At 36.2% G+C, this 24,076-nt stretch overlaps 1 protein-coding gene and 1 long non-coding RNA gene across 2 annotated transcripts; both read right to left on the bottom strand.

Annotated features, from left to right (window-relative positions):
• Nucleotides 1-728: 728 nt before the first annotated feature.
• Nucleotides 729-13,316, bottom strand: LOC138896739 (uncharacterized). The gene is made up of 3 exons (XR_011410140.1): nt 13,134-13,316; nt 6,814-6,903; nt 729-796 (listed from the first exon to the last, which is right to left on the bottom strand). It is a non-coding gene; the product is annotated as an uncharacterized lncRNA (long non-coding RNA).
• Nucleotides 13,317-19,368: 6,052 nt separating this feature from the next.
• Nucleotides 19,369-22,729, bottom strand: LOC138896974 (importin subunit alpha-6-like). Its single transcript, XM_070182818.1, has 6 exons — nt 22,168-22,729; nt 22,012-22,052; nt 21,056-21,193; nt 20,111-20,232; nt 19,760-20,009; nt 19,369-19,647 (listed from the first exon to the last, which is right to left on the bottom strand). Exons 1-6 carry the CDS (start codon nt 22,196-22,198, stop codon nt 19,585-19,587), a joined length of 645 nt encoding a protein of 214 aa, XP_070038919.1. The 5' UTR covers nt 22,199-22,729; the 3' UTR covers nt 19,369-19,584.
• Between the last annotated feature and the right edge of the window lie 1,347 nt (nt 22,730-24,076).

The following is a 24,076-nucleotide window of genomic DNA, read 5'->3' as shown; positions in this document are numbered from 1 at the left end:
CGAATCCCGAATCTTCAGCTGGTGATACTCGGACCTCAAATCAATCTTGGAGAACACCCTCACTCCCTGAAGCTGGTCAAACAAATCATCAATATGAGGCAAAGAATACTTGTTCTTGACTGTGACCTTGTTCAACTGCTTGTAATCAATGCACATCCCCCATTAGAAAGTCGATCAATGTCAGATACTCATATCCGATCTAGAAATGTTCCATCACCACGTTTTAATAATCAGTTTTTATAGTTGGCCAGATACATAATATTTTCAGCATGGGAAAGGAATGCCTTATCCGATAAGATCGTCTAGGATGATAAGCTTTTAGTTTAATTTCTCATAGAAAACGTCTAAGAAAAGGCTGAGTTGATGTTCAATTGAACTCTGAAAAACCAGACCACGCTAAGTTCATATGACAGAAGACATATGGAAATGTAACAGATTACAGATCCACAAAATGTGCTAGATCAACAGAATGGTATTCATACACCATCAGAATTCTGAGTATCAAACCACATTTACAAATAATTAGAAGTTAAATTACTATGCATTCTTTCCCTTGATCGATGAAATATCAATTCCAATGTGGATGTCTGCTCGGGATACTTTCAGTCAATTTTTTGGGAACAACACATGGGAACTTCACAATGAAAAGAAGCAAATAAAACCAGAAAAAAGGCTCTCAAACCTATAATGAATAAGATAACTATGAAGCTAACACATACCTCTGTGATGCAACATTGACAATGATAAGGACCTTTCCCTTGTAAATGCTGAGATCAACATCATTACCCTTAGCATCCTATAAAAGTCAAATGAAGTTCAGTAATACAAAATCTTATCAAGATTACAGCTTAAACTGTATTATCCTGAGAAAAACAATACTCTCAACCTTAGTGTTATATAAATGAATAAACACTTAAAACCACTTTTTTTAACTATAAAGAAACGAAAACGAACCCCATGTTTGGATAACAAATACTACAACAGACCTTAGTTTGCTGCTAGCCCTAAATGGATACCATATATAACAACTCTACACCTTCTGCTTATCTTTGTTTTCCAATGACCGGCGAATCCTCGGGGCTTTGTGCTCACTGGTCACAGTTCAAAATTCAATGGATCCCCTCCGCCCTTTGTTCAACCTGGGGCGTGCGCCTTGTTGGGAAAAATAATAACCCCGCCCAGGAATAATATCCACGACAAATAATAATAACACAAGAGAGTAACAACGACACCAACTCTTTTAATAAGTAAAATACAATATCCGAGTGGAGCAATATAACCACTACAATATTACAACTTAGTAGTGTCAAGAGACTACTACAATTTTAAAAGAAACAATACTCTTTATTTATAAACACCTCACTACAATATTACCCACACTCACTATTTATCTCACAAACTACAATCTGTGGATTACTCTCTCTAACTTCTATTGCTTCTCTCTTATTTTGGTGTGATTGAAATGAAGAATGGAGGCCTCAATTTATAGTAAGAGATGTCATTCAACTACTACAAAGAAGATGTATTGTTGTTGATTTAGTCCTATAAGTTGTCAACAAAGTTAGGCACCTCCCATTTTCTTCAACAAAGTTGTCAACAAAATTAGGCACCTCCTATTTTCTTCAACAAAGTTGTCAACAAAGTTAGGCACCGCCCATTTTCTTATTTGTTTTTCTTTAATATGAGCCCCACAAATCTCTCCCTTAATTTTGATTTTTCTTTTTCATTCCAAGACTTGATCTCAATCTCTGAAAATCCTCAAACTTAAGAGGTTTTATAAAGATATCTGCAGGCTAATCATGAGACTTCACATATTTGAGCTTGACTTCCTTCTTGGCAATGCACTCTCTGATGAAATGATATCTTGTATCTATATGCTTGCTTCGATCATGATACACCGAATTCTTGGCGAGTGCCTATGCAGATTTGTTATCAATACAAATCTCTGTAGCTTCAATTTGTGGCAAATTGAGCTCCTTCAATAATCTTCTTAACCAAATAGCATGACAGGTATATGATGTTGTTGCTATATATTCGGCTTCACAAGTCGAGAGAGTAACTATGGACTGTTTCTTTGAACTCCAAGAAAAAACAGAATCACCAAAGAAAAACACAAAGTCAGTTGTGCTTTTTCTATCATCAATATCTCCCGCATAATCACTATCACAAAATCCCATAAGGTTGAAATCATTAGAAGAAGAATAAAATAACCCAAAGTCGATCGTACCTTTTAGGTAACGAAGAATTCTTCTAGTGACTTTCAAATGGGTGGAGGTAGGAGCTTTCATGAAGCGGCTTACTACTCCAACTGCAAAGAGTATATCTGGCCTGGTACAAGTCAAGTACCTCAAACTTTCCACAAGACTTTTGAAAAATGTGGGATCCACATTTTCTCCTTCATTAAACTTGGACAATTTTGTCCCACTCTCCATCGGTGTGTTCACGGGGTTGCAATCGAGCATGTTGAACTTCTTCAAGATCTCCTTTGTATAGATTTCTTGAGAGATGAAAATTTCCCCCTCCATCTTCTTCACTTCTAGGCCCAAGTAGTATGACATGAGCCCTACATCTGTCATCTCGAACTCACGAGATATATCTTTCTTAAAAGCTTCAAGCAAACTTGAGTTATTACCCGTGAAAATAAGATCATCAACATAAAGACAAACAAGTAAGATATCTCCATTAGTATGAACTTTAAGGTAAAGAGCATATTCATGGAGACAACGAGTAAACCCATTGTTTTGAAAATACTTGTCGATGCAACTATTCCATGCTCGTGGGGCTTGCTTTAATCCATATAAAGCTTTTTTCAACCGCAACACTTTATCTTCATGGTTTTTGACCACAAAGCCCAATGGTTGTTCAACATAGACTTCTTCTTCAAGATAGCCATTCAAAAATGCTGACTTGACATCTAGTTGATGGATCTTTCACTTCATTTGCGCCGCCAAAGAGATAAGCAAATGAATCGTCTCCATGCAGGCAACAGGGGCATAGACTTCTTCATAGTCAATGCCTTGCCTTTGCTTGTAGCCTTTAGCCACAAGTCTTGCCTTGTATCTCTCCACATCTCCATCAGCATTCTTCTTTTCCTTGTATACCCATTTAACTCCAATTGCTCGATGACCCTTGGGAAGTGTTGTTAACTCCTAAGTGTTGTTCTTCTCTATTGACTCGATCTCCTCCTCCATGGCTTGTCTCCACCTTTTGTCTTCAACAGCTTCATCAAAGTTCATTGGTTCACTATCAGCAAAGAGACAATATAAAAATCAAAATTAGTAACTTCCTCTGTGTCCTTATAGAGTTCTTGAATACTCCTTGTCCTTTGCGGTTGTTCATTTGAACTTTCTTGAGAAGAAGGACATGCAACATTTGTTGGAGAAGGAGGTGGAGTTGTATCCTGCACAGGTTCCATGGTCTCTGGTTCTTCTTTATCACCAAAGTATGGAAGAAAATCATATGAAGTTTCTTCCTGAGCTTCCCAGTTCCATGCCAATTCTTCATCAAATTCAACATCGTGACTTACCACCATCTTGCCGCTACTTGGGTTGTATAGCTTATAGCCTTTTGAACTCGTATCATAGCCAACAAACACATGCTTGACACTTCGATCGTCAAGCTTCGCTCTACCTTGATGTGGCACATGAGCATAGGCTATGCTCCCAAAGATTCTCAAGTGCTTGACACTTGGCTTTCTTCCACTCCATGCTTCTTGAGGGGTTTGATCTCTAACATTCTTTGTTGGAGACATGTTGTTCAAATAAACTGCACAAGATACAGCTTTTGCCCAAAATTCCTTGGGCATATTTTTAGATTTTAACATACATCTAGCCATATTAAGAATCGTTCGATTCTTTCTCTCTGCAACTCCATTTTGTTGGGGTGAATAAGGTACCATTAGAGGGCGATGAATTCCATGAGATTTACAAAGGTCATTAAATTCTTTTGAAGTGAATTTGCCTCCTCTATTGGACATTAAAGCTTTTATTTCATAGCCACTTTCTTTTTCTACAAGTACTTTGAAAGTTTTAAAAGCAACAAAAGTTTCAGATTTTTTGTTCAAGAAATAAACCCAAGTATTTCTACTAAAGTCATCAATGAAAAGTAGAAAGTATTTACATTTACCAAAGGAAGGTGGATTGATTGGTCCACATACATCAGTGTGAACAAGCTGAAGAGGCTTGGTTGATCTTGACATGGCCTCCTTTGGAATACTCCTCCTTGCATGTTTTCCAAGAAGACAAGCTTCACACAATTGATTGGGATGGCTTATTGATGGTATCCCATGCACCATGCTCTTTTCTCCCATTGATTTGAGTGCTTCAAAATTTAAGTGCCCAAATCGCATGTGCCACACCATGATTCATCTTGCACATTAGCCTTCAAACACTTTGCATCAATTTTCTTAAGATTCAGAGAGAATAATCTATTCTTAGCCATATGCACTTTAGCAATTAGAATTACACTTGAATCTCTAAGCCAAAGATGCATATTTTTCATGTGGATGTCATATTCCTTTTCAAGAAATTGGCCCAAACTCAAAATATTAATTTTTAATTTTGGGACATCTTGAATTAACTTATGACTACCATCTTTACAGGAGATAAGAATCGTACATATCCCTTCAATTTGAATCTTTGAGGTATCTCCAAAGGACACATTACCTCTCACTGTTTTATTGATTTCCACAAATTTCTCTTTGCATCCACAAATATGATTGCTTGCTCCATTGTCCAAATACCACGAACTGCAATCATCCTTGTCTCATTCCTTGAGTGTCATCAACAGCGTACTCAACTTCTTCTTTCTTGTCGTCAACAAGGTTAGCTTTTTCTTCAACATTGCTACGACATTCCCAAGAGTAATGGCCAAATTTAGGACAATTATAACACTCAATTTTTGATTTGTCATACCTTTGTCCATTATTTTCTTGGTAGTAGCCATGTCCTCTTCCTCCTCTATGTCCACGACCATGACCTCTGAATGTCCGGTGGATTTTAACTTCATTGTTGAAGTTCTTAGCGTTTCTTCTTCCTCTTCCATGACTGCCACGATCTCGTCCCCGTCCATTCCCTCGATAGCTCTTTTCACCTCCATAATCTTTGAAGGATGCCCGAGTTTTAAGAAGTTGCTCCAATGGTACTTCTTGTCTTCTCTTGATCTTTTCTTCATGGGCATGGAAACAACCCTTCAATTGCTCTACCATTATAGAGTCTAAATCTTTAGACTCCTCAATAGCACACACCACAAAATCAAATTTAAGTGTTAAAGTGTGAAGGATCTTTTCTACCACACGAACATCTTTTATGTCCTCCCCATATCTTCTTAATTGATTTACAACAGCCTTCACTTTTGAACAATAATCTAAAATGCATTCGAATTCTTTCATTTTTAAAACTTCAAAATCAGCCCTTAGAGTTTGAAGTTTTAACTTTCTCACCTTGTCAACTCCATGAAGAGTATTTTGTAAAATCTCCCAAGCTTTCTTTGAGGTGGTAGATTCCTTGTCTTTACCAAGACATCTTTTTTATTTTGAGGCAGAGCTTCCTCATTATCAAATTTTGCATACCCTCAATCTACGATTTTCCACACATCCTAAGAGCCAAGAATGGCTTTCATACGTAGACACAATTTCTCATAATTATCTTTTGTGAGACGGGGGTACTGAAAAGACAGTGTACCATAATTTTCCATGGATCTGATACTACGTTGTTGGAAAAAATAATAATCCCTCCCAGGAATAATATCCACGACAAATAATAATAACACAAGAGAGTAACAACGACACCAACTCTTTTAATGAGTAAAATACAATACCCGAGCGGAGCAATATAACCACTATAATATTACAACTTAGTAGTGTCAAGAGACTACTACAATCTTGAAAGAAATAACACTCTTTATTTATAAACACTTCACTACAATATTACTCACACTCACTATTTATCTCACAGACTACAATCTGTGGATTACTCTCTCTAACTTCTATTGCTTCTCTCTTATTTTGGTGTGATTGAAATGAAGAATGGAGGCCTCTATTTATAGTAAGAGATGCCATTCAACTACTACAAAGAAGATGTCTTGTTGTAGATTTAGTCCTATAATCCTTCAACAAAGTTAGGCACCTTCCATTTTCTTATAACAAAGTTGTCAATAAAGTTAGGCACCTCCCATTTTCTTCATCAAAGTTATCAATAAAGTTAGGCACCTCCCATTTTTTTCTTTGTTTTTCTTTAATATGAGCCCCACACGCCTAACCACACATCACAAGTTACGCGTCGCGCAGACCATTATCCCTTTTCCTCTAGCTTTAAAAGGGTCCGAAGATTCTCTAACCTTATTCATTTAACAAGTTATTCCAACTAACTATACAACAGGTACTCTCTCTTTACACCAAACTCATAAATGAGTAAAATAATGAATTATCATTTAAATTGTTGCTTATCTGGGTTATTCATATTCATACAAACAACGCATAATAATTTACAAACCCACAACATCAAAATGATGCCTCAAAACGCAAAAGCCCTAATTCATAGACCAAAAAATAAACAAAAGCATAAATGAAAACAAAAATAAGCGACCTTTACACAAAAGAAAACAAAAAATGAATTATCATTCTCATGTTTTTTTTATGGTGGTGATTCATTTCTATACAAAAACAATGTTCGATCACTTACAAACCGAGAAAATGCTGCCACATAACTCAATTTTTAATTCAGAGACTAATAAAACAAACAGAAGCAATATTTCTATTTATAAAAACATAATTTAGGGAAAAACCAAAAATTATAACAAAGTAAAAGTGCTGACCTTGACAGTGAAGTCATAAATAGATTGAGGCTTGCTAGATTGGCTGGCCATTGTACTATAATCTGTTCTTAAACAAAACAACTCAAATCTCTTACGCCTTGTTTGGATGATTGTTATACATCGTTTCATAATGTATCGTTGTATATGGTCAGAGAAAGTCAGAGAAAAGGAAATCATAGACTTCATTTTGGATCACATCATATGTTGATTCGGGATGCCCTCCGAGATCGTATGTGATAATGGAAAACAATTCATCGGCAGCAAAGTAACTACATTTCTCGAGGATCACAAGATCAAAAGGATCCTATCAACACCTTATCATCCCTGCAGGAACGGACAAGCCGAATCGACCAACAAAATCATCATCCAAAATATTAAGAAAAGATTGACCGACGCCAAAGGAAAATGAAGAGAAATACTACCCGAGGTCCTTTGGGCATACCGCACAACATCGAAATCCAGTACCGGAGCAACACCGTTCTCGTTGGTTTATGGTGCCGAAGCTCTGATCCCGGTCGAGGTCGGAGAACCTAGCATCAGGTTTCGATATGCAACAGAGGAGTCAAATAATGAGACCATGAATACGAGCCTAGAATTGTTGGATGAAAGACGCGAAGCCGCTCTCGTCCGATTAGCCACCCAAAAAGAGCAGATTGAAAGTTACTACAATCGAAGGACCAATCTTCGATATTTTAACATCGTGGACTTGGTGTTAAGAAAAGTCACCGTCAATACCCGAAATCCGAATGAAGTGAAACTGGGTCCGAACTGGGAGGGACCGTATCAGGTTCTCGAAATCATCGGAAAAGGATCCTACAAGCTTGGCATAATAAACGGCAAACAACTACCGAGCAATTGGAACGTATCGCACCTAAAACGATACTACTGCTAAGGTACGTCCCTCCCATGTTCATTTGTATTTCAAAACTAACTCTTTCAAGTGTTCGACCAGAAACAACAGTGGATTCTTAAACACCAAGATTTTAGGTATCAAAGCATGCGTTGCACTCTTTTCCCCTTAGACCGGTTTTGTCCCAAATGGATTTTCCGGCAAGGTTTTTAATGAGGCAACTATTGATCGGGCTGACTTAGAACAATTCAATAGTATCCGAGGCCTCTTTACAACCAACCTCGAATACTGGAGGAATTAACCTCGAATATCAAGTTTGATGCAAGGAAGTTACTTCATGGCAACCGGGTCTCAATAGGAAAAATTTGTACGGGTCAAAAGGTCAAACGAACCATGCCCGCGTAGTTTGCTCGAGCCCTGGCATAGAACATGTACGCATGTATAATGATTTATAAAGAGAAGTATTCTTCTTTACCGATATCTCATACCTTATAAAAAAATTTATACTTTACAATTTCATATCCTCGATCTATTATGTAAGCATGCGTAAAGGGCCGGCCATAACCGGAGTTCGGATGATTACCCCCACAATTGGGGTTTGCCGACCGAAAAATAAACAAGATCGAATTATATAAACTCCGAGATCATAAGACCTTTTAGGAAATCCTCGATTTTATAGGCCACGGCCACCCCACTTGGGGACTGACACTTCGGGTAAGCTCGAAGTAAAACGGGAAAATAAGCTCGAGAGGCAAATCTCGTACTAAAGAGGCTATGTCCAAATCAACACGGATTGGAAACGTCCGAACTCCGTAAAGAAACATGCCTTCGAATTCTTTCATAAACCGGTTAAGAAGGCTACCCCTGGCAAAATCATAAAAGGCTTCGATAATATCAAGCCTCAAAAACTCTAAAGAGTTCAAAATTGTTCGAACTCTCGAACAATTCCTTATTTCATGCCAAGGCATTACAAATACAAATGATAAACTATTTCAATCCAAAAAAGGGGATAAAGCCTTGAACAATCTTTTTACAATAGCCTAAGGGTTGTTTTTTACCTTGAGTTCGAGAAGACCATCCTCGATCAAAAAACCTAAGGGTTACCTTATTTCGAATTCGAGCAAGCACTCACTCGATCATAAAGTCTAAGGGCTATACTAATTCAGTTTTAATCAAATTGTCTAAACCTCGGGTCTTAGAATACAACTTTGCAATGTTATAAGACGGAAAGGAAGAAAGTTTTATATATATGTCAAAAATCATTTACAAGGGTAGCATGGCCCGATCAAGTTTCTCTACAAAAGACCAAAATGGTCTTATAAGAAACACAAAAAATACTAAAGGACTTAGTCCTCTCCGGGATCAGCATCTTCTCCCTCGAGGCCTCCTTCACTTTCAGATCCGCTCATACTCCTGGTATCATCATCATCACGAAAGGCCAACACTCTGGTCTCAGCTTCAAGCTCCTTAGCTTTCTCGATCTCGGCCGTAAGATCGAAGCCACGAGCATGGATCTCCTCAAGAGTCTCCCTTCTATACTGGCATTTAGTGCGCTCGGCAACCCAGTTTGCTCGAGTCTGAGCAGCCTCAACAACCTCCTTTGCTCGAACCTGAGCAGCTTCAGTATCGAACCAGTAAACGGCAACCATTGCATCAGTATTGGCCATGGCTTTTTCGACCTCCGATTTGGCCGCTGAAAGTTCTGTGGCCAGTCTCTCTCGATCAGAGGGTTCTGAGCCCAACCAAGACTGGAACTCCTCAATTTTCTTGGCTTTCACCAAGGTTTTCTCTTTCAAGATTTGGAGTTGGATCTCAACCGAGGCCAGTTGAGTTCGGGCAGCCTCTTTTTCTGAGGCGAGGCGGTCCATATTCTTCTTCCATTCCTCGGCCTCCATTTTCACTGCATCCACTTCAACACGAAGCTGTCTGATCATATCAAGCTTTTCTGGACCTACGGGACCGAGCTGTTAGCCATCACTCCCGAGTCAGTATCATTAAAACCAAAGATTCTTTTTATCTGCTCGGCCAGATCATCTTGTTCTTTCCGAGCTGCTTCTAGCTCAGCCCGAAGTCCTTTTGATTCTCCTTCTCTCTGGTCACTGAGAAGCTTAAAGGCATCTCTCTCCTTAGTAAGCCCTCAAAACTTTGGCTTCGTACTAGCTCAGCTCCCCTCGGGATCAGAAAAATGTCTCGTGATGGAGCACAAAAGCCTACAAAAATAAAAGGAATTATACAAGGGAAGAAAAATACAAGTATGAGAATTGACAAAGAAAATATGAACATACCCGATTCAGGGCATGTTGGGCTTCGTTGAAAAGACAAGGCGCTCCCACCTCGCTCGAGCTCTTCTTCGAAGCCTCCAAGTCACTCGGACAGGTGACATCTTCTACCCCGACAAAATAACCATGGAAAGGATTTTTCTCCCCATGGGTTCCCTCTCCGTGACCAGTCTCCACAGTTTGAGCGTCACGTATCATCGACTGGGAAAACGAAGGAAAAGAGGGGGAATCCCCGATTTCTATTGCCCCGAGTAGGTCTTTTTGGGTGCCGCCTCCGTCTTGGGGAGCCTTAAGTTCGGTTTCTACACCGGCATCCACCACCTCTTCGACGGTCTCTTTCCCCCGAGGTAAAACATCCTCGGTCCTCATCGGCCCAAGAACTTGGGTCGAAGTCTCCTCCTCGACCTCATCAAGCCTGGATGGAGCAGTATCAACTTCCACCAGTACTGAAGCATTTTGAATATCGGTGCTGGCTCGTGCACGGGCCACCAGCCTAGAGTCACTTTCTTCTTCTTCTTCTTCTTCATCCCTTAGACTCAGGACCGACTCCATAGTTAGTGGGATTATGTTCCCCTTGGGTTTACGGGCCGCTCTCTTCTTAGGTTTTTGACCCTCGGAGTCTGAGGCCCTTTTTCTCTTAATTACCTTCGCCGGTTTTGAGATAGGTAGTAAAGCTTCTTCATCAGCTGACGGGGGTCTCATGGCCGCATCCTTTCCGAGACCTACAAAAAAAAGAAAAGTAAGTAAAACTTATGCTTGAAAAAATGCTTGAACTGTGGGGAAATCGGTAAGCCAAGAAGAAGGTTTACCATGAGTACGAGCCTCCCACCGGCCTTTTGACAACTCGCGCCACACGCGCTCGGCGTATGTTGAATTCGAAACCAGGCTCTTGACCCAGTTATTGAGTTGGGGAACCGCACCCGACATCCAAGCAACGGTTACATCGAGAAAAACACTGATAAGAAGGGATGGAGAAGTAAACACAACAAACGGAAATTAAAAACAGCATCATACTTACGTTTCATATTCCATTTCTTAGGAAACGACATGCTCTACGCCGGGATTAGGTCCGTGGTCTTTACCTGAACGAACCGGCTCATCCAGCCCCGATCTTTATCTTCATCGATACTCGAGGTGAATGCCTTAGTGGCCCGGCATTAAAGCTTTATCAGCCCACCTCGGTAGACTCGAGGGCTATAGAATCTTACGAGGTGGTCAAGGGTGAAGGGGAGCCCGTCGATTTTGCTCACGAAGAAACAGAGCAGTATTACGATCCTCCATAAAGAAGGGTGAATTTGGCCGAGGGTCACTTGGTATTTCTTGCAAAAATCGACGATGACCGAATCGAGGGGACCCAGCGTGAAAGGATAAGTTTAAATACTCAGGTACCCTTCCACGTGGGTAGTGATCGCTTCCTCCGGTGTCGGTATCACAACCTCTTTATTTTCCCAATTGAAATATTTTTTCACCAAATCAAGAAGGCTTTCGGGTATCGAGCATATATATCTCGATACCGGCTCGCATCGACCAACAATCGATGAGGGTTTCTCGACCTTAACATCGGAATCGATAACACACACCTCGGGAATAAGTTCCACAAGGCGTGGCTCCACCACTGGTTTCTCACCGGCCGGCCGAGATGAGGAAGCATCCTCTTTCTGCGGAACGGTTTTAGATATTTTGGCCATCTAAAGTTTTGTGAACAAATAAGAAGGGAGATTAAAGTATTTGGTATTTTGAGAAGAACAAGCAAAGAAATTCCAAAACCTGGAAATAGGGAGCTTTGGAGAAGGCGAAGAACTCTGAAGATTGGAATGAAAAAGATTTGAAGGTAAAAGTTTGAAATAATGAAAAAGGGAGCTATTTATAGATTTCAGAGCGACGGTTCAAAATTAGTAGTGGCCGATCATTGACTGACGCGCATTTAATGCCTTGGTAACTGGACCGATGGGATGTTTGTCACATACATCACAATCGGGCTTGTTGCAGACGTCAGTATTCATCTAGTCGGAGTTTGAAAAATCATATCGTTTCTCGCCATCTTATTTCCGAGAAACGAGGGGACTATCTGTATACGGTAAAAACTGAGTTTGCCTTTTGTGTGACTAATCAAGATTGGAGCATGATGGACCGAGGTTCATCATTATAATATCGAGTTGTGATGTGAAGTTGGGTTGTCGAGTTCGAGCCCCAGAGACCGACCAAGATCGAGATCAGCCAGGATCGAGTTTGAATCCCAGAGACCGGTCTAAATAGAGGTCGAGCAAAGAGAGACCGATCAAGATTGAGATCGGCCAAGATCGAGATCAATCCCAGATAGAGGTCGAGCGAATAGAGACCGATCACGATCGAGAGCAACCGAGACCGAGATCGAGCCAAAAGACAGAAAGGTCGTTATAACCGCAATTGGGGGTAGAATCTCGGCGGAAATCACGGCTTGAATCAAGGAAAAGCTAATTAATTAATCTATCATGTGATCCCCACTATGTATTTTTAATTATATCCAAAATGGGATTCCCCTCTATATTAAGAGTTGTTATCATTTGTAAGGGGGACATTTAGATTCACTGAAATTTACATAACATCTAGCAAATACCATCCTTTTTTGGGCTTTGGATATTGGTTTATCTTGTTCTCTTATCAATCACTCTCTATTCAATTTGAGTTCGTATCAATTCTTTTTACAGTTAATTTCAATATACATTTACTTATTTTCCCGATTCGTATCAATCTATATCATGTATCCTTAGAACTACTTATAAATTCAACTCTATTCGTTTTTTCGGGTAAACAATCGTATTGTATTATACTGTATCGTTTGATGAATACAATGTTTGGATAGATTATATTGTTTGTCGTTGTTTCATGATATCATGCACCAACAATATGAAGAATAAATTTGTAATATTATAAAGAAAAAAATGATACATGGTAAATTTATTATATAAAAAGGTAGGGTAAATGATAAAATAAAATTATTTAATAATAGTGAAGGGTGAGATGAGAGAAAAAGACAAGATAACGACGCAACCACACCAAATCCGTCGTTACATAAAGTGGTATATTTCGTCGTTACGTAACGACGGATTTAACGTTAAGATACAATAAAATTTAAGTAACAACCAAAACAAACATCGTATTTAAAGTAACTATACGATACAATACGATAGGTAACGACCATCCAAACAAACTGTTGCGGAAGCAATAGAAATAATAATAACTGTTTGAATCGGAGGAGTAGACACAGAATTGAAATGGGTTGGTTTAAGAATCGAAGAAAATTGCCCAAGGAAACTGAGATTTTTTCTTGGCATGAGAAGACGAGTTGCAGAACAAAGCATTAGCGTATATGAATTTATAGATTTTTCAGAAGATGCTTTCTAAGGTCAAATATCTTAGGGGTCGTTTGGTAGGTGGTATAAGAATAGTGCTGAATAAAGTGTATTAGTAATGCTGGCATTAGTTGTGCTCGCATTAGTTATGTTGAGATTATTTTTTATCTACCGTTTGATTTGATGTATTAAAGCATCGCATAATTTTTAGAAAATTGCATTTTTACAAAAGTACCCTTCACAATTTTCAACTTTAGCTATAACAATTAACTACATAGATAACAAAATTCTTTCAACATTGAGAGGTAACATCTACCTCGAGCAAAAGGAAGAGGCTCTTTTAAGTGATCCATTAACCTAAATGGATCAGTACAAAAATAATAATGCTAAAATATAAAGTAGTACTATCAAAGTATCAAGCTATAACAAGTTTGGCTACATTCACCCGTGCTTTTCCATGGCCAAAGCGTACAGAGAGAAGTCTGCTTGCTAATAATATGGGGGAAAGTATTTGAGATGGGTTTTTAGGGATTTGAGGGGGCAGTTAGGTCTTTAACCATGTTTATGCAAGTATTAAAACCCTTACATTGCTAATGTCATGTTTTTTTATGCATTGCTTATACATAGGATAATACCAAGTATGATGTATAACTAATACAAATATTAGTTTTACAAAGGTTGAAAAAATATACCAAACAATGTATTAGTAATGCACAGAGCTAATTCTTGCATTATTTTTTCTAATACCTCCTACCAAAGGACCCCTAAAACTTAAAACCTTGTGTGAACACTGCATACAGATAAGGACACGGTTTGACACGTGGCACGGGCGAAAAGTGATACGAGGCGGAATATAAGGTGAACACGTTCATCATTGGACTTTCACAATAATAATAATAATAATAATAATAATAATAATAATAATAATAATAATAATAGTACCCTCGTGATGCGCGGTCAATATTAAAAAATATTAATTAAATTAAATTGTGATCAGACTTGTTTGAACAAATTAGATCGTATTGCTTTAATAAAATTTAATTGTCATCTTATTTGTCAATATGATATACCCAATAATAAAATCGCAATTAAATTAAAGGGACTTATATAGTCATTGAATAACTTCTTTGTTCTATATTTTTCTTTATTATATTATTCAATGTATAGTATTTTTACATTGTTAATAAAAACTTTTATTAGCATATTACTTTGCTTAATTTTTTTGTCTGCTTGCTTTCTTTATATATATATATATATATATATATATCTTGAAATATTTTTTTATTTTTAATTTTATTCTGTTGTTGTCAATAATATTATCTAAATGTTAATGAATAAAATCTCTATTAAATTAAAAGGATTTATATAATTATCGGATAACTTTTTTGTTTTTTATTTGTTGTTGTTAATAATATTATCTAAATTTTAATGAATAAAATTGCTATTAAATTAAAAGAATTTATAAAGTCATCGGATAACTTTTTCGTTATGTATTGTTTTATTATATTATCCAATATTTAATATAATTGCATTGTTAATAGAAATTTTATTTTTATTAGCATATTACTTTGTTTAATATTTTTGTCTACCATTTTGTTTGTAATATATTAGAAGATATATATTTTATTACTCTTGAAATATATTTTTTATTTTAAATTGTATCCTATTGTTCTATCAAATTAATGAGGCTTATATAGGCATCGAATAACTTTTTCTGTATTTTTCTTTATTATATTGTCCAATATTTAGAATTATTTAATTGTTAATAGAAACTTTTATTAGCATATTACTTTATTTAAAGTTTTGTATGCTACTTTATTTTTATAATATAATAGAAGATATATTTTTTTATTTTATATTTTATTCTACTCAATAATATTTTCTGAATAAACAAACTCTTTATTTTAAAATAATTTAAAAACTCGAACTTGAATTGACAAATATTTTGTAATTTTTGTTTTTTATTATAAAATATTTTAATTTAAAAAATCCAACTTGAATGGACAGTTGTTTTAATTTTCTTTGATTATAAAATATTTTATAGATATTTAAATTAAAAAATAATAACCAATAACTAATTATTAGCTAAATAACTAATTATTAACTACTTATGCCATGTGACTTTTTTCTAGGATGTCACTTGACTTAAGGAGAGGGCTTTTTCCTCTCCTTTTAATAATATATAGATATTTATATTGATTGTTGAGATCAATTAATCAGACCTCAATCCCTAACAAAATGATTTTATGAATATCCAATATTTGATTTCATTTATTGGATGTATTAATTTGTTACGAAAATGAGTTTCTAAAATTAGAAATGTATCTCGAAAAAAATAGGTTAGAATGTCAAATCTTATAGTTACTGTTATACTAACGTAAACAACTAAAAATACCGAATTTAGACATACAAAGTTCTAAACAACCTTAGTTTTCTTATATTCTCTTATAATACTGAATATAGATATTCTATATCATATATCAAAGGAGATTTAATACTTCATATAAATCCAAAAGAGTTACTTTGTGCCCCATCTGTCGTTCATTTTTTCGGCTAAGGGAATTCAATTGAACCTCCTTACCTTCTTTTAATTCCGTTTCTGTATGTGTATGTATATATGATTTTCTAGAAACTATGATTTATATGTTTAGTGAATTTTTTTCACAAATTGGTATTATATGGCACCACAAAATGTTTTTGTCATTGTTGCGCTTATAGATTGGTGTATTTTCGTAGAATATGATCAAATTATTTCAAGTAACTTTGGCTAATTACATTTACGGTCGAGATCTTTTATTCAAAATTGTCCCGATAGAAATGGTAATAATGGAGGTAATAGTGTGAAAGAATGTTTTTCTTGTGGCATTTGTGGCTCATTATCTAGATGTTTTTTCCTTTACTCTTTTAACTCAGCAATGATGTGAAGGTATATGCTTTGAACTTGTATCTGAAAATAAAATATTGTGCGCTGGGACCTACATAAAATAATCCAATTAATTGGGTTCATATTTTTTGTCAAAGTTTTGCTCTTTTTGTAACTTAATAGATTAATAGTGAACGTGTTTTTTTTTTTTTGTAAAAAGTATCTTTATCCAAAGTTAAAGTATTTGACGAAACTTTTGGAAGAAAAAAAGTGACAGTAACCTCTTCCAAAAAATATTTATTTAAAAAGTATTTTTGAGAAAAACACGTTTAAAATTATTTTTTAAAAGCTTGGTAAAATATTAATTGCTGCTGAAGCAACAACAACAACAACCCAGTAAAATTCCACTAATGGGGTCTGGGGAGGGTAGTGTGTACGTAGACCTTACCCCTACCTCAAAGGAGTAGAGAGACTATTTCCGAAAGACCCTCGGCTCAAGAAAACAAAAAGACAAAAGGACAAAAGGAGACAATATTAGTATCACCACAATAATCATAGGAAAAATAGGAACCCCATGAAATGCAGAAGAAAGATGCAAAGCAAAAACGATAGCTAGTAAATAGGACATGCATTGAAAAGCAACATAGTAAAATACAACATTGTCAATAGCTATTTTAGATAAAAACCCTACATGATTAGTCCCACAATTGTACGGAGTATAATTGCTGCTGAAAAGTAATTTTAAATTGATTAGACAAAGGAAAGTATATTTTTTTTTAAATCTTTTTAAAACAAGCTGATTCGAGAAGCAATCTTCTAGAAACTTTCAAAGATTTCGATGAAGGAACGTTTAAGGCACTAAAAGACAGTCTACTGTTTTCCACCTGTTCAGACAATATAGATAGAGTTATAATTTATAAATATTGTCCAAAATGAATTCCAACAATGGAGAGACGGTTTAGGAAATTAAAATTGAATTAGTCTAATTATACTTCGTTTTGGATTGTTGAACCATTTCTTCTGCCGTCATCTGATTCTGGAAGGCTGATTTAGAGGGTGTTTGAGTTCGCTTTTAAGCTGGTCAAATCAGTTATGAAGCTCTTTTTAATTTTTTTTAGTGTTTGGCAAAACTATAAAGTGTTTTAAATAAGTTTAAAACTGCTTAAAACAAGTCAAAAATAATAAGCTGGGCAACCCCAACTTATTGTTTTTTGGCCTAAAAACTATTTCTACTGAAAAGATATTTTTTTTAAGCCAATCCAAACGGGCTCTTAATTTCATTTGAGATTCCATAAGTTTCTTATTAGTTTTTGTTTCTATGACAGTAATGTTCGGACTAGCTTAGATGCATAATAACAGCCCAGTATAATTCCACAAGTAAGGTCAGGGGAGAATAGTGTGTACTATGGTGACCTAATGGATTAGGAAAAAAACAGTTATTCATCCATATTATTAGCTAAAAAATGAGTTGGATAATGAACTTTTAAAAATGGGTCAAAATGGATAATAACCATATTATCCAGTTAGAAAATGGATAACTAATGGACTTAACTTTTATAATTGTAAAGACGCAAATTGGGGGTTCCTCAAGTTAGGAAAACTAAAAATTCTCCCAAAAGTGAGCATATTCAAGAAGTCATAGGTAATATAGATAACGTATTATCCGCCAGTTAACCCATTGTTTACCCGTATTAAATATGAATCGGGCCAGATAATTTATCCATTTTTGCATTACCCGTTTTCGACTCGTCCAGTATTCGACTCGACCCGCCCGTTTGCCACCCCTAGTGGGTACGCTGACCTTACCCCTACCTTAAAGGCAGAGAGACTGTTTTCAATAAACAATCGGACTAACTTAGGCGTAGAAATGTATAAATATAATAACGGAGAAATTTGTCCAAAAGTTATCCCTTTCCATTTTATGCCATCTCTATCATATAAAGATGGAAAGTATGTCGAGAATAGATTAATACCTTAAGACATTACTAATGACCACATTGGGGCCTCACAATTACCGTGAGAGATCCGATCTTCCATTATACGCTATCTCTGTCATATGAAGATGGAAAGTATGTCAAGAAAAGGTTAAGTCATAGGGATACATATTGGCCGTCACTACGACATTATGCTAATTAAGGTGACTTGACATACTTTTCATCTTCATACTTTCCATCTTCATATGACAGAAGTAAAAGTATCAAAACATAGTAAAACTTATTAAAAAAAGAGAGTAAAAAATGAATAATATTAGGCAATAATAACTAAATTATCGTGCACATGAATAAACTAAGCAAAATAAGCACATATTTTCAACCAAGATAGCAACATTGGCTAGAGAACGGCCAAGTTAATGAGCCATTTGGGTTTTCCAAAATTAGGGGAACGGCCGTAACGTTAGGTTTTAATTAGACGTGACTTTTAGACTTTTAATCATTTACTAAGTTTTAAATGAAAATAAATTATGGGAAAAAGTAAAAAAAGATAAATAGCATCCTAGCCATATGTGCCAAACCAGCTAGTCTGGTTCGATTAAAACTTTCCTCTCTTGTCCTTACACTACACTATGTGTCATAACCAGTTCAAAATATGCTTTCATAAAAAAGAAAAAGCCAATTTATGGTAAAACTAAAATATCCCTGGAACACAGCTAAACTTCCTTGCAATTAATAGAAAAGAGTTTTTTTGTTTTTGTTTTAATGGTTCAAAAGAATTCCCTTCTTCCCGATTTATGTGATATTTCTTTTTAGGTCACTCCAAAAAGAATGACACTCTGCTAAATCTAAAAATAATTAACTTTATTCTTTTTATTTTTCTCACAATGAAAAGCTATGATAACCACATAAATGACATGTTTAGAGCCACAAGTTTTAACAGTCTTCATAATTTTCTTACTCCATTCCGATTCAAATTGTCACATAAATTGAAACAGGACGAGTAGCAGATTAACTAATCATAGCAGCACAGGGCAAGCATGCCTTGGTGTCTGTGGCACTGTAGTACGTGCCGCTGCCGCAGGGGGATTTACCAAAACGGACTCAGCGGATACCTTCACCGACTATTTTTTGTTTAAGCGGTTGGATGGACGGCTATAAACTACAGCAATACAAAGATAAAGTAGCACAAAAACAGACCCCAAGGCTGGAAGACGAAAGGCATTAAATGCAAAATAAATTGACTTTTTCGTCCATTCAAGCCTAAGTACACACATGAATGCTGTAACAATACGAATCCTTAGAGCACAAAACAAACAATTTAAATTCCAAGGGTAGCTGGTAAGCATGTTTATCAAGAGGTGACTAGTTTTCATTTATAACAAGGCAGAAGTAGAAATGTATAAACATAATAATGGAGAAATTTGTCAAAAAGTTATCCATTTCCATTTTACGCCATCTCTGTCATATAAAGAGGGAAAATATGTCAAGAACAGGTTAATCCCTTAAGACATCACTAATACATTGGGTCCTCCCATTTTTCGTCGTCAGAGCTCCAATATTTCATTATACGCAATCTCTGTCATATGAAGATGGAAAGTATGTCAAGAAAAGGTTAAGTCATAGGAAGATGGAAAGTATGATGATGAAAAGTATGAATATGAAACCACCAATATGATATGAAAAGTCACCTCAGCATAACGTCCTATTGACGGCCAATATGTACCCAATATTGGAACAACCTCATATCGAATTTCAGTAGTAGACAGGTATTCAAGCTTTTCCAAACCCCCAGCCTCTTCGATCCGCTTAGTATAACCATCTTCCTCCTCAATACACTTTCCAAACTTCAATATACTTTCTACTGCTTTTAGACTGATGGTGCCACCAGAGAAGCCAAGATAATCACACAGAGGATCTATGCAGCAATCCATCAAGTCTCTAAAGCCAAAAGTGCGAGGAATAATAAAAATCAGAGTTAGTAAAATAATCAGTATACAAGAGAGATAGAGATGATTTACCCAGAAAAAGAGGTTACATACTTGGTGTAAGCAATGCCACTGGTACAGATAATAGCAATTGAAATTGCAGCAGCAGCAATACCCATTTTTTTAGTTGTAACCAGTGTGCGTAGAGGTTCTATTAATCCAGTATCAAATACAGCCTGTTCAAACATTACAGACAACTACTTAGATAAATGGCAATGTAGAGAAGGTTTCATCAACTAAAAGTAAAAAAGATTTTTTTTTTTTTTTGGGGAGGGGAGGGGGGGACACATCTCCACAACTCTTTTTCATTTCCATTTCTAATAACTACTAGACCAACTATTTCACTCTCATATTCACCTAATTGAGAGTTCTTTGGTTTTTGCATCCCTAATGTATGCACTACTTTTTACTCATACCCTTATCCTTTTATTTTTTATGAATTACTGCCTAATCAATTCATTTCTTTTAGGGAGGAATAGCAGTTTTTCTCCTTGTGTTAATTTGGGGTAGCACATTTAACCTTTAAGTAAACAAAATGACTGCTTATATTCGTTTTTCTAACAGAGACTAACAGTCAAAACAAAATATTTACTACTGAGAACGGCTTTTGGGTATTACAGCTAGAACACTTTAAAAAAGACCTAATTATACGAAGAGGAAATAATTAGAGCTCTTTCCATTCATCCACAGTTCCAGTTTAAGGTTAAAATTTCAATTTCATTCCTCCGGGCAACTTCTTTCTTTCTCTTCCTTTATTTTATAATTGACAAAAAATAGTTCACAATTTTGCAAATATATGAATGTATTAAGGGGTAAATCGTAAAATAAAAAAGGATTAGGTGTGAATAAAAAAGTAACGGATAGGTTAAGGGTATAAAATGCAAATAACTCCCTATTTGACCACCCAACATTTGTAAAATTTGCACCTTAGAAGACATGTAGAAAATGTATGCAAGAGCTGAATATATTAAGTTGTCCTTTTAAATCCAGACGACATACCTTTGCCCGCTGCGTGCTCCCAATAGTAATGTATGCTATAGACACGCAGACCATCTCTTCCTCTATTCCACTCTTTATCAAGCCCAACAGGCAATCAAGGACATTACGTTTAGCAATGCTCCGGGTTGCGATCATCATCTTACAAAATTCAGATCTTCACTTGGTTAGTAGAAAACAATAGTCCTACACAGTCTAATTTGCAAATTAGAGGAATGCCCATTGAGAGCAAATGCTCTCTATGTGAAGAGCAAGCCGAGGACATAAACCGCCTATTGCTACATTGAAAAATTACTCCTCAATTGTGGGATATAGTTTTCATCATTCTAGGCTCAAAATGGACAATGCCTAGAGATATCTAGGAAAGTAAGGCCCTATTTTGAAGTTTACAAGTATAATTTTTGAGCGTTGAAGATGCTTTTCAGCCTAAATCTAAACAACTCCAAGTTTTTCTTCTTTCTTTTTTTTCTTCTTTTAATCAAGGACAAGTTTCTTATTACCATCTTACATACATAGAAATTTTGTCCCAAGATCTAAAAAGGCTAAGTTAGTGAATACCAGTTATAAAAAACTAAAAAATAATGTAGGCAAAAAAAGAATGCAGCCTAGATGGCCAGCGCTGGAGCTGGGAGGTGGACTTGCCCATGACTTAAAGATGACAAAGAACCCATTTTTAAACCTTTAGTCGAATGATCTTACTGTAAGAAGACTTTTTTAAAATATTGTGGTGGACAGCTTTACCAAATGGGTGGGCTCTTCGGAGGCTATTAGAAATTAGGCAGTAAACACATCAAATTTGATGTTGAATCAGGAACATGCTAAATTATAATCTCACTACATGTTGTTTAAGATGCTTTTACCTTTCAATCACTTAATTTATTTTAGTTTGTTCCTTTTTTCATTGGTTAGTTCATCAAAGTGTTTTGGTTCAACCACGAAAGCTCCTTATACCCGCGTACCTCTTTCTGGTGCTCATCTCCCAACTCGCTAATACGTATAACTATATGGATGACAGGGGGATTACAGAATGTAAGTGATCTCTGAAACATCAATTGACATATATATCAGATAGGAAAAAGTAGGTTAAATGAGGAAAATAAAAACATTCCACTCACTTGAAGAGATCAAGTAGCACCGGAAGAACATCAGCCTAAAAGAAGGCCTTAATCATATCACTACGGCTCACAACAGGATGAGGAATGAATTTTAATCTAGTGCAATATCTATTGGAGGCCATATCTACACCACCAGAAAGGTAATAAAGTGCCCAACATGCATTTTTCAGCACTTCTTCATCAACATTTGAAGCAAGAAGGTTACGAAGAGTTGGAAATGTTGGTTTCACCTGACAATTGAATTGTACTCAGTAATGTTTAGCATCAAATAGTTGCAGATGCAAAAAATAAAATCAACAGTAATTGACCGGCCTTCTCAAAGGGCGGTTTTGGCCTGCCTCCACAAAATTTTGATATAGTCCACGTGGCTTTACTCAGCATTAAAATCTCGTTAGTGTTGTTCAAAATTTCCAGCAAATCATCCAAAGCCCCACACTCAATTAGAGCATAATCACGACCTACAACGGATTGAGAAACCTTTCCTAGTTTCTCCACCGCCTATATTTGGAAGGAAAAAACAATCAGTCTGCTAATAAACATAGCTTCAATCTATACAGCATAGGGGTCTGCCAATTTTAAAACATACCTGCTCACAAACATTACCATCTGGAAATGCAAAAGCTTTAGAAGAGTTTCCACCAGCTTATTCTCAATCACCAAATCAGTTAACACCAACAATTCAGGAATACCGTCTATGACAGCCTTAGTAGCTTCAGACTGTGAGCACCAAAATAAGAATAAAGCAAGTGTGAAGCTACAACCACAAGACACTAAAGAAGAGGCACAAAAAGGTGATCAACACATCACTATATACCTTGAGCTCTGATGAATCCTCTCTCCCTAGAATTTCATTAAGTAGAGGAACAAGTTCACCAGAGTCTCGAGCATCTTCTAGAGCAGTGATTATACCCCTGAATAAAAATTTGAACATAAGTGATATGCGTGTTCAATAAAATCAGCAGAAACAAATATAAAGCAGTTCATACCGTAATCGAACAATTTTTGGAGTTGTTTGATCGCCAACAACTTCATCAAATCGCAATCACCACACTTAAGAACATCAAATATTGATGGAACATCCAACTGTAAAACCAACAAATTAGTTACCTTTCAAAACCACATTCAGACTATCGTTGGAAACAAAATACAATCAGCTTGCTAATCAACACACCTTTAGTGTATACAACATAAGGGGTCTAAAACACACCGGATCTAACCGCTTAGGGTCAATCTACCTGGTTTCTAAGAACACAAAAGACTAATATACGGATCCAGTATTCTAAGTTTTACCCATCAAAAAGCTAAATAGGTATGCACAATGTACTGATTAAATAAGAAGAAAAATAACAATTTACAAAAAAAAATACCTCATCGTAATCCACCTCGGGATCCTTAGACAGTTTCCGAAGACGCTTCGCAGCACCACGTGTTACCATAGGCATCTTAGTAAAAATCCTTTAAAAAGTGTAAACTGCAAGGAGGAAAATAGGTAGTATTATGGGGAAGGGAATGGAAGGGAAGGGAGGAAGATAATTAAATCAATGTAACCCTAAAACTGAAAGATAGAAGCAAAGAGTTAACATTAGTACCGGAAAACACCTAAAAAGGAGCAAACAGCTACAAACACAATACTAATACCAATGGCAGGGATAGACTGATTAAAATGTCAAAAACAACAACTATAAACACAACACTAAAACCAAAAGGACTTGCAATGATGAATTATACAATTAAAATTCGACGTTTGACGTTAACTCAGAGATTCGTCAAAGGAAAATTGTTAAGGTATGGGTCCTCCAACTGTTAAGGCAGTGATTCAGAGCAGAAGAGCAGAGAAGAAAGGGAAAAAGAAGAAGATCATACATGGAACTTAGCGTTGAAGAAGAAAGAAGATCTTCTGAAAAACCCT

The sequence above is a fragment of the Nicotiana tomentosiformis genome, chromosome 8, assembly GCF_000390325.3.
Source record: "Nicotiana tomentosiformis chromosome 8, ASM39032v3, whole genome shotgun sequence".
NCBI classification, from domain to species: domain Eukaryota; kingdom Viridiplantae; phylum Streptophyta; class Magnoliopsida; order Solanales; family Solanaceae; genus Nicotiana; species Nicotiana tomentosiformis.
This window is presented reverse-complemented; position numbering and strand designations above follow the sequence as displayed.

Excerpts from the sequence above, each read along its gene's own strand:
- LOC138896974 (XM_070182818.1), bottom strand. The coding sequence starts at position 22,198 with ATGTTCTTCCGGTGCTACTTGATCTCTTCAA. Across the intron at positions 21,194-22,011 it reads GAGATGAGCACCAGAAAGAG|ATGATGATCGCAACCCGGAG; the intron begins GTACGCGGGTAT and ends GAATTTTGTAAG. Across the intron at positions 20,233-21,055 it reads GGAGCACGCAGCGGGCAAAG|GCTGTATTTGATACTGGATT; the intron begins GTATGTCGTCTG and ends ATGTTTGAACAG.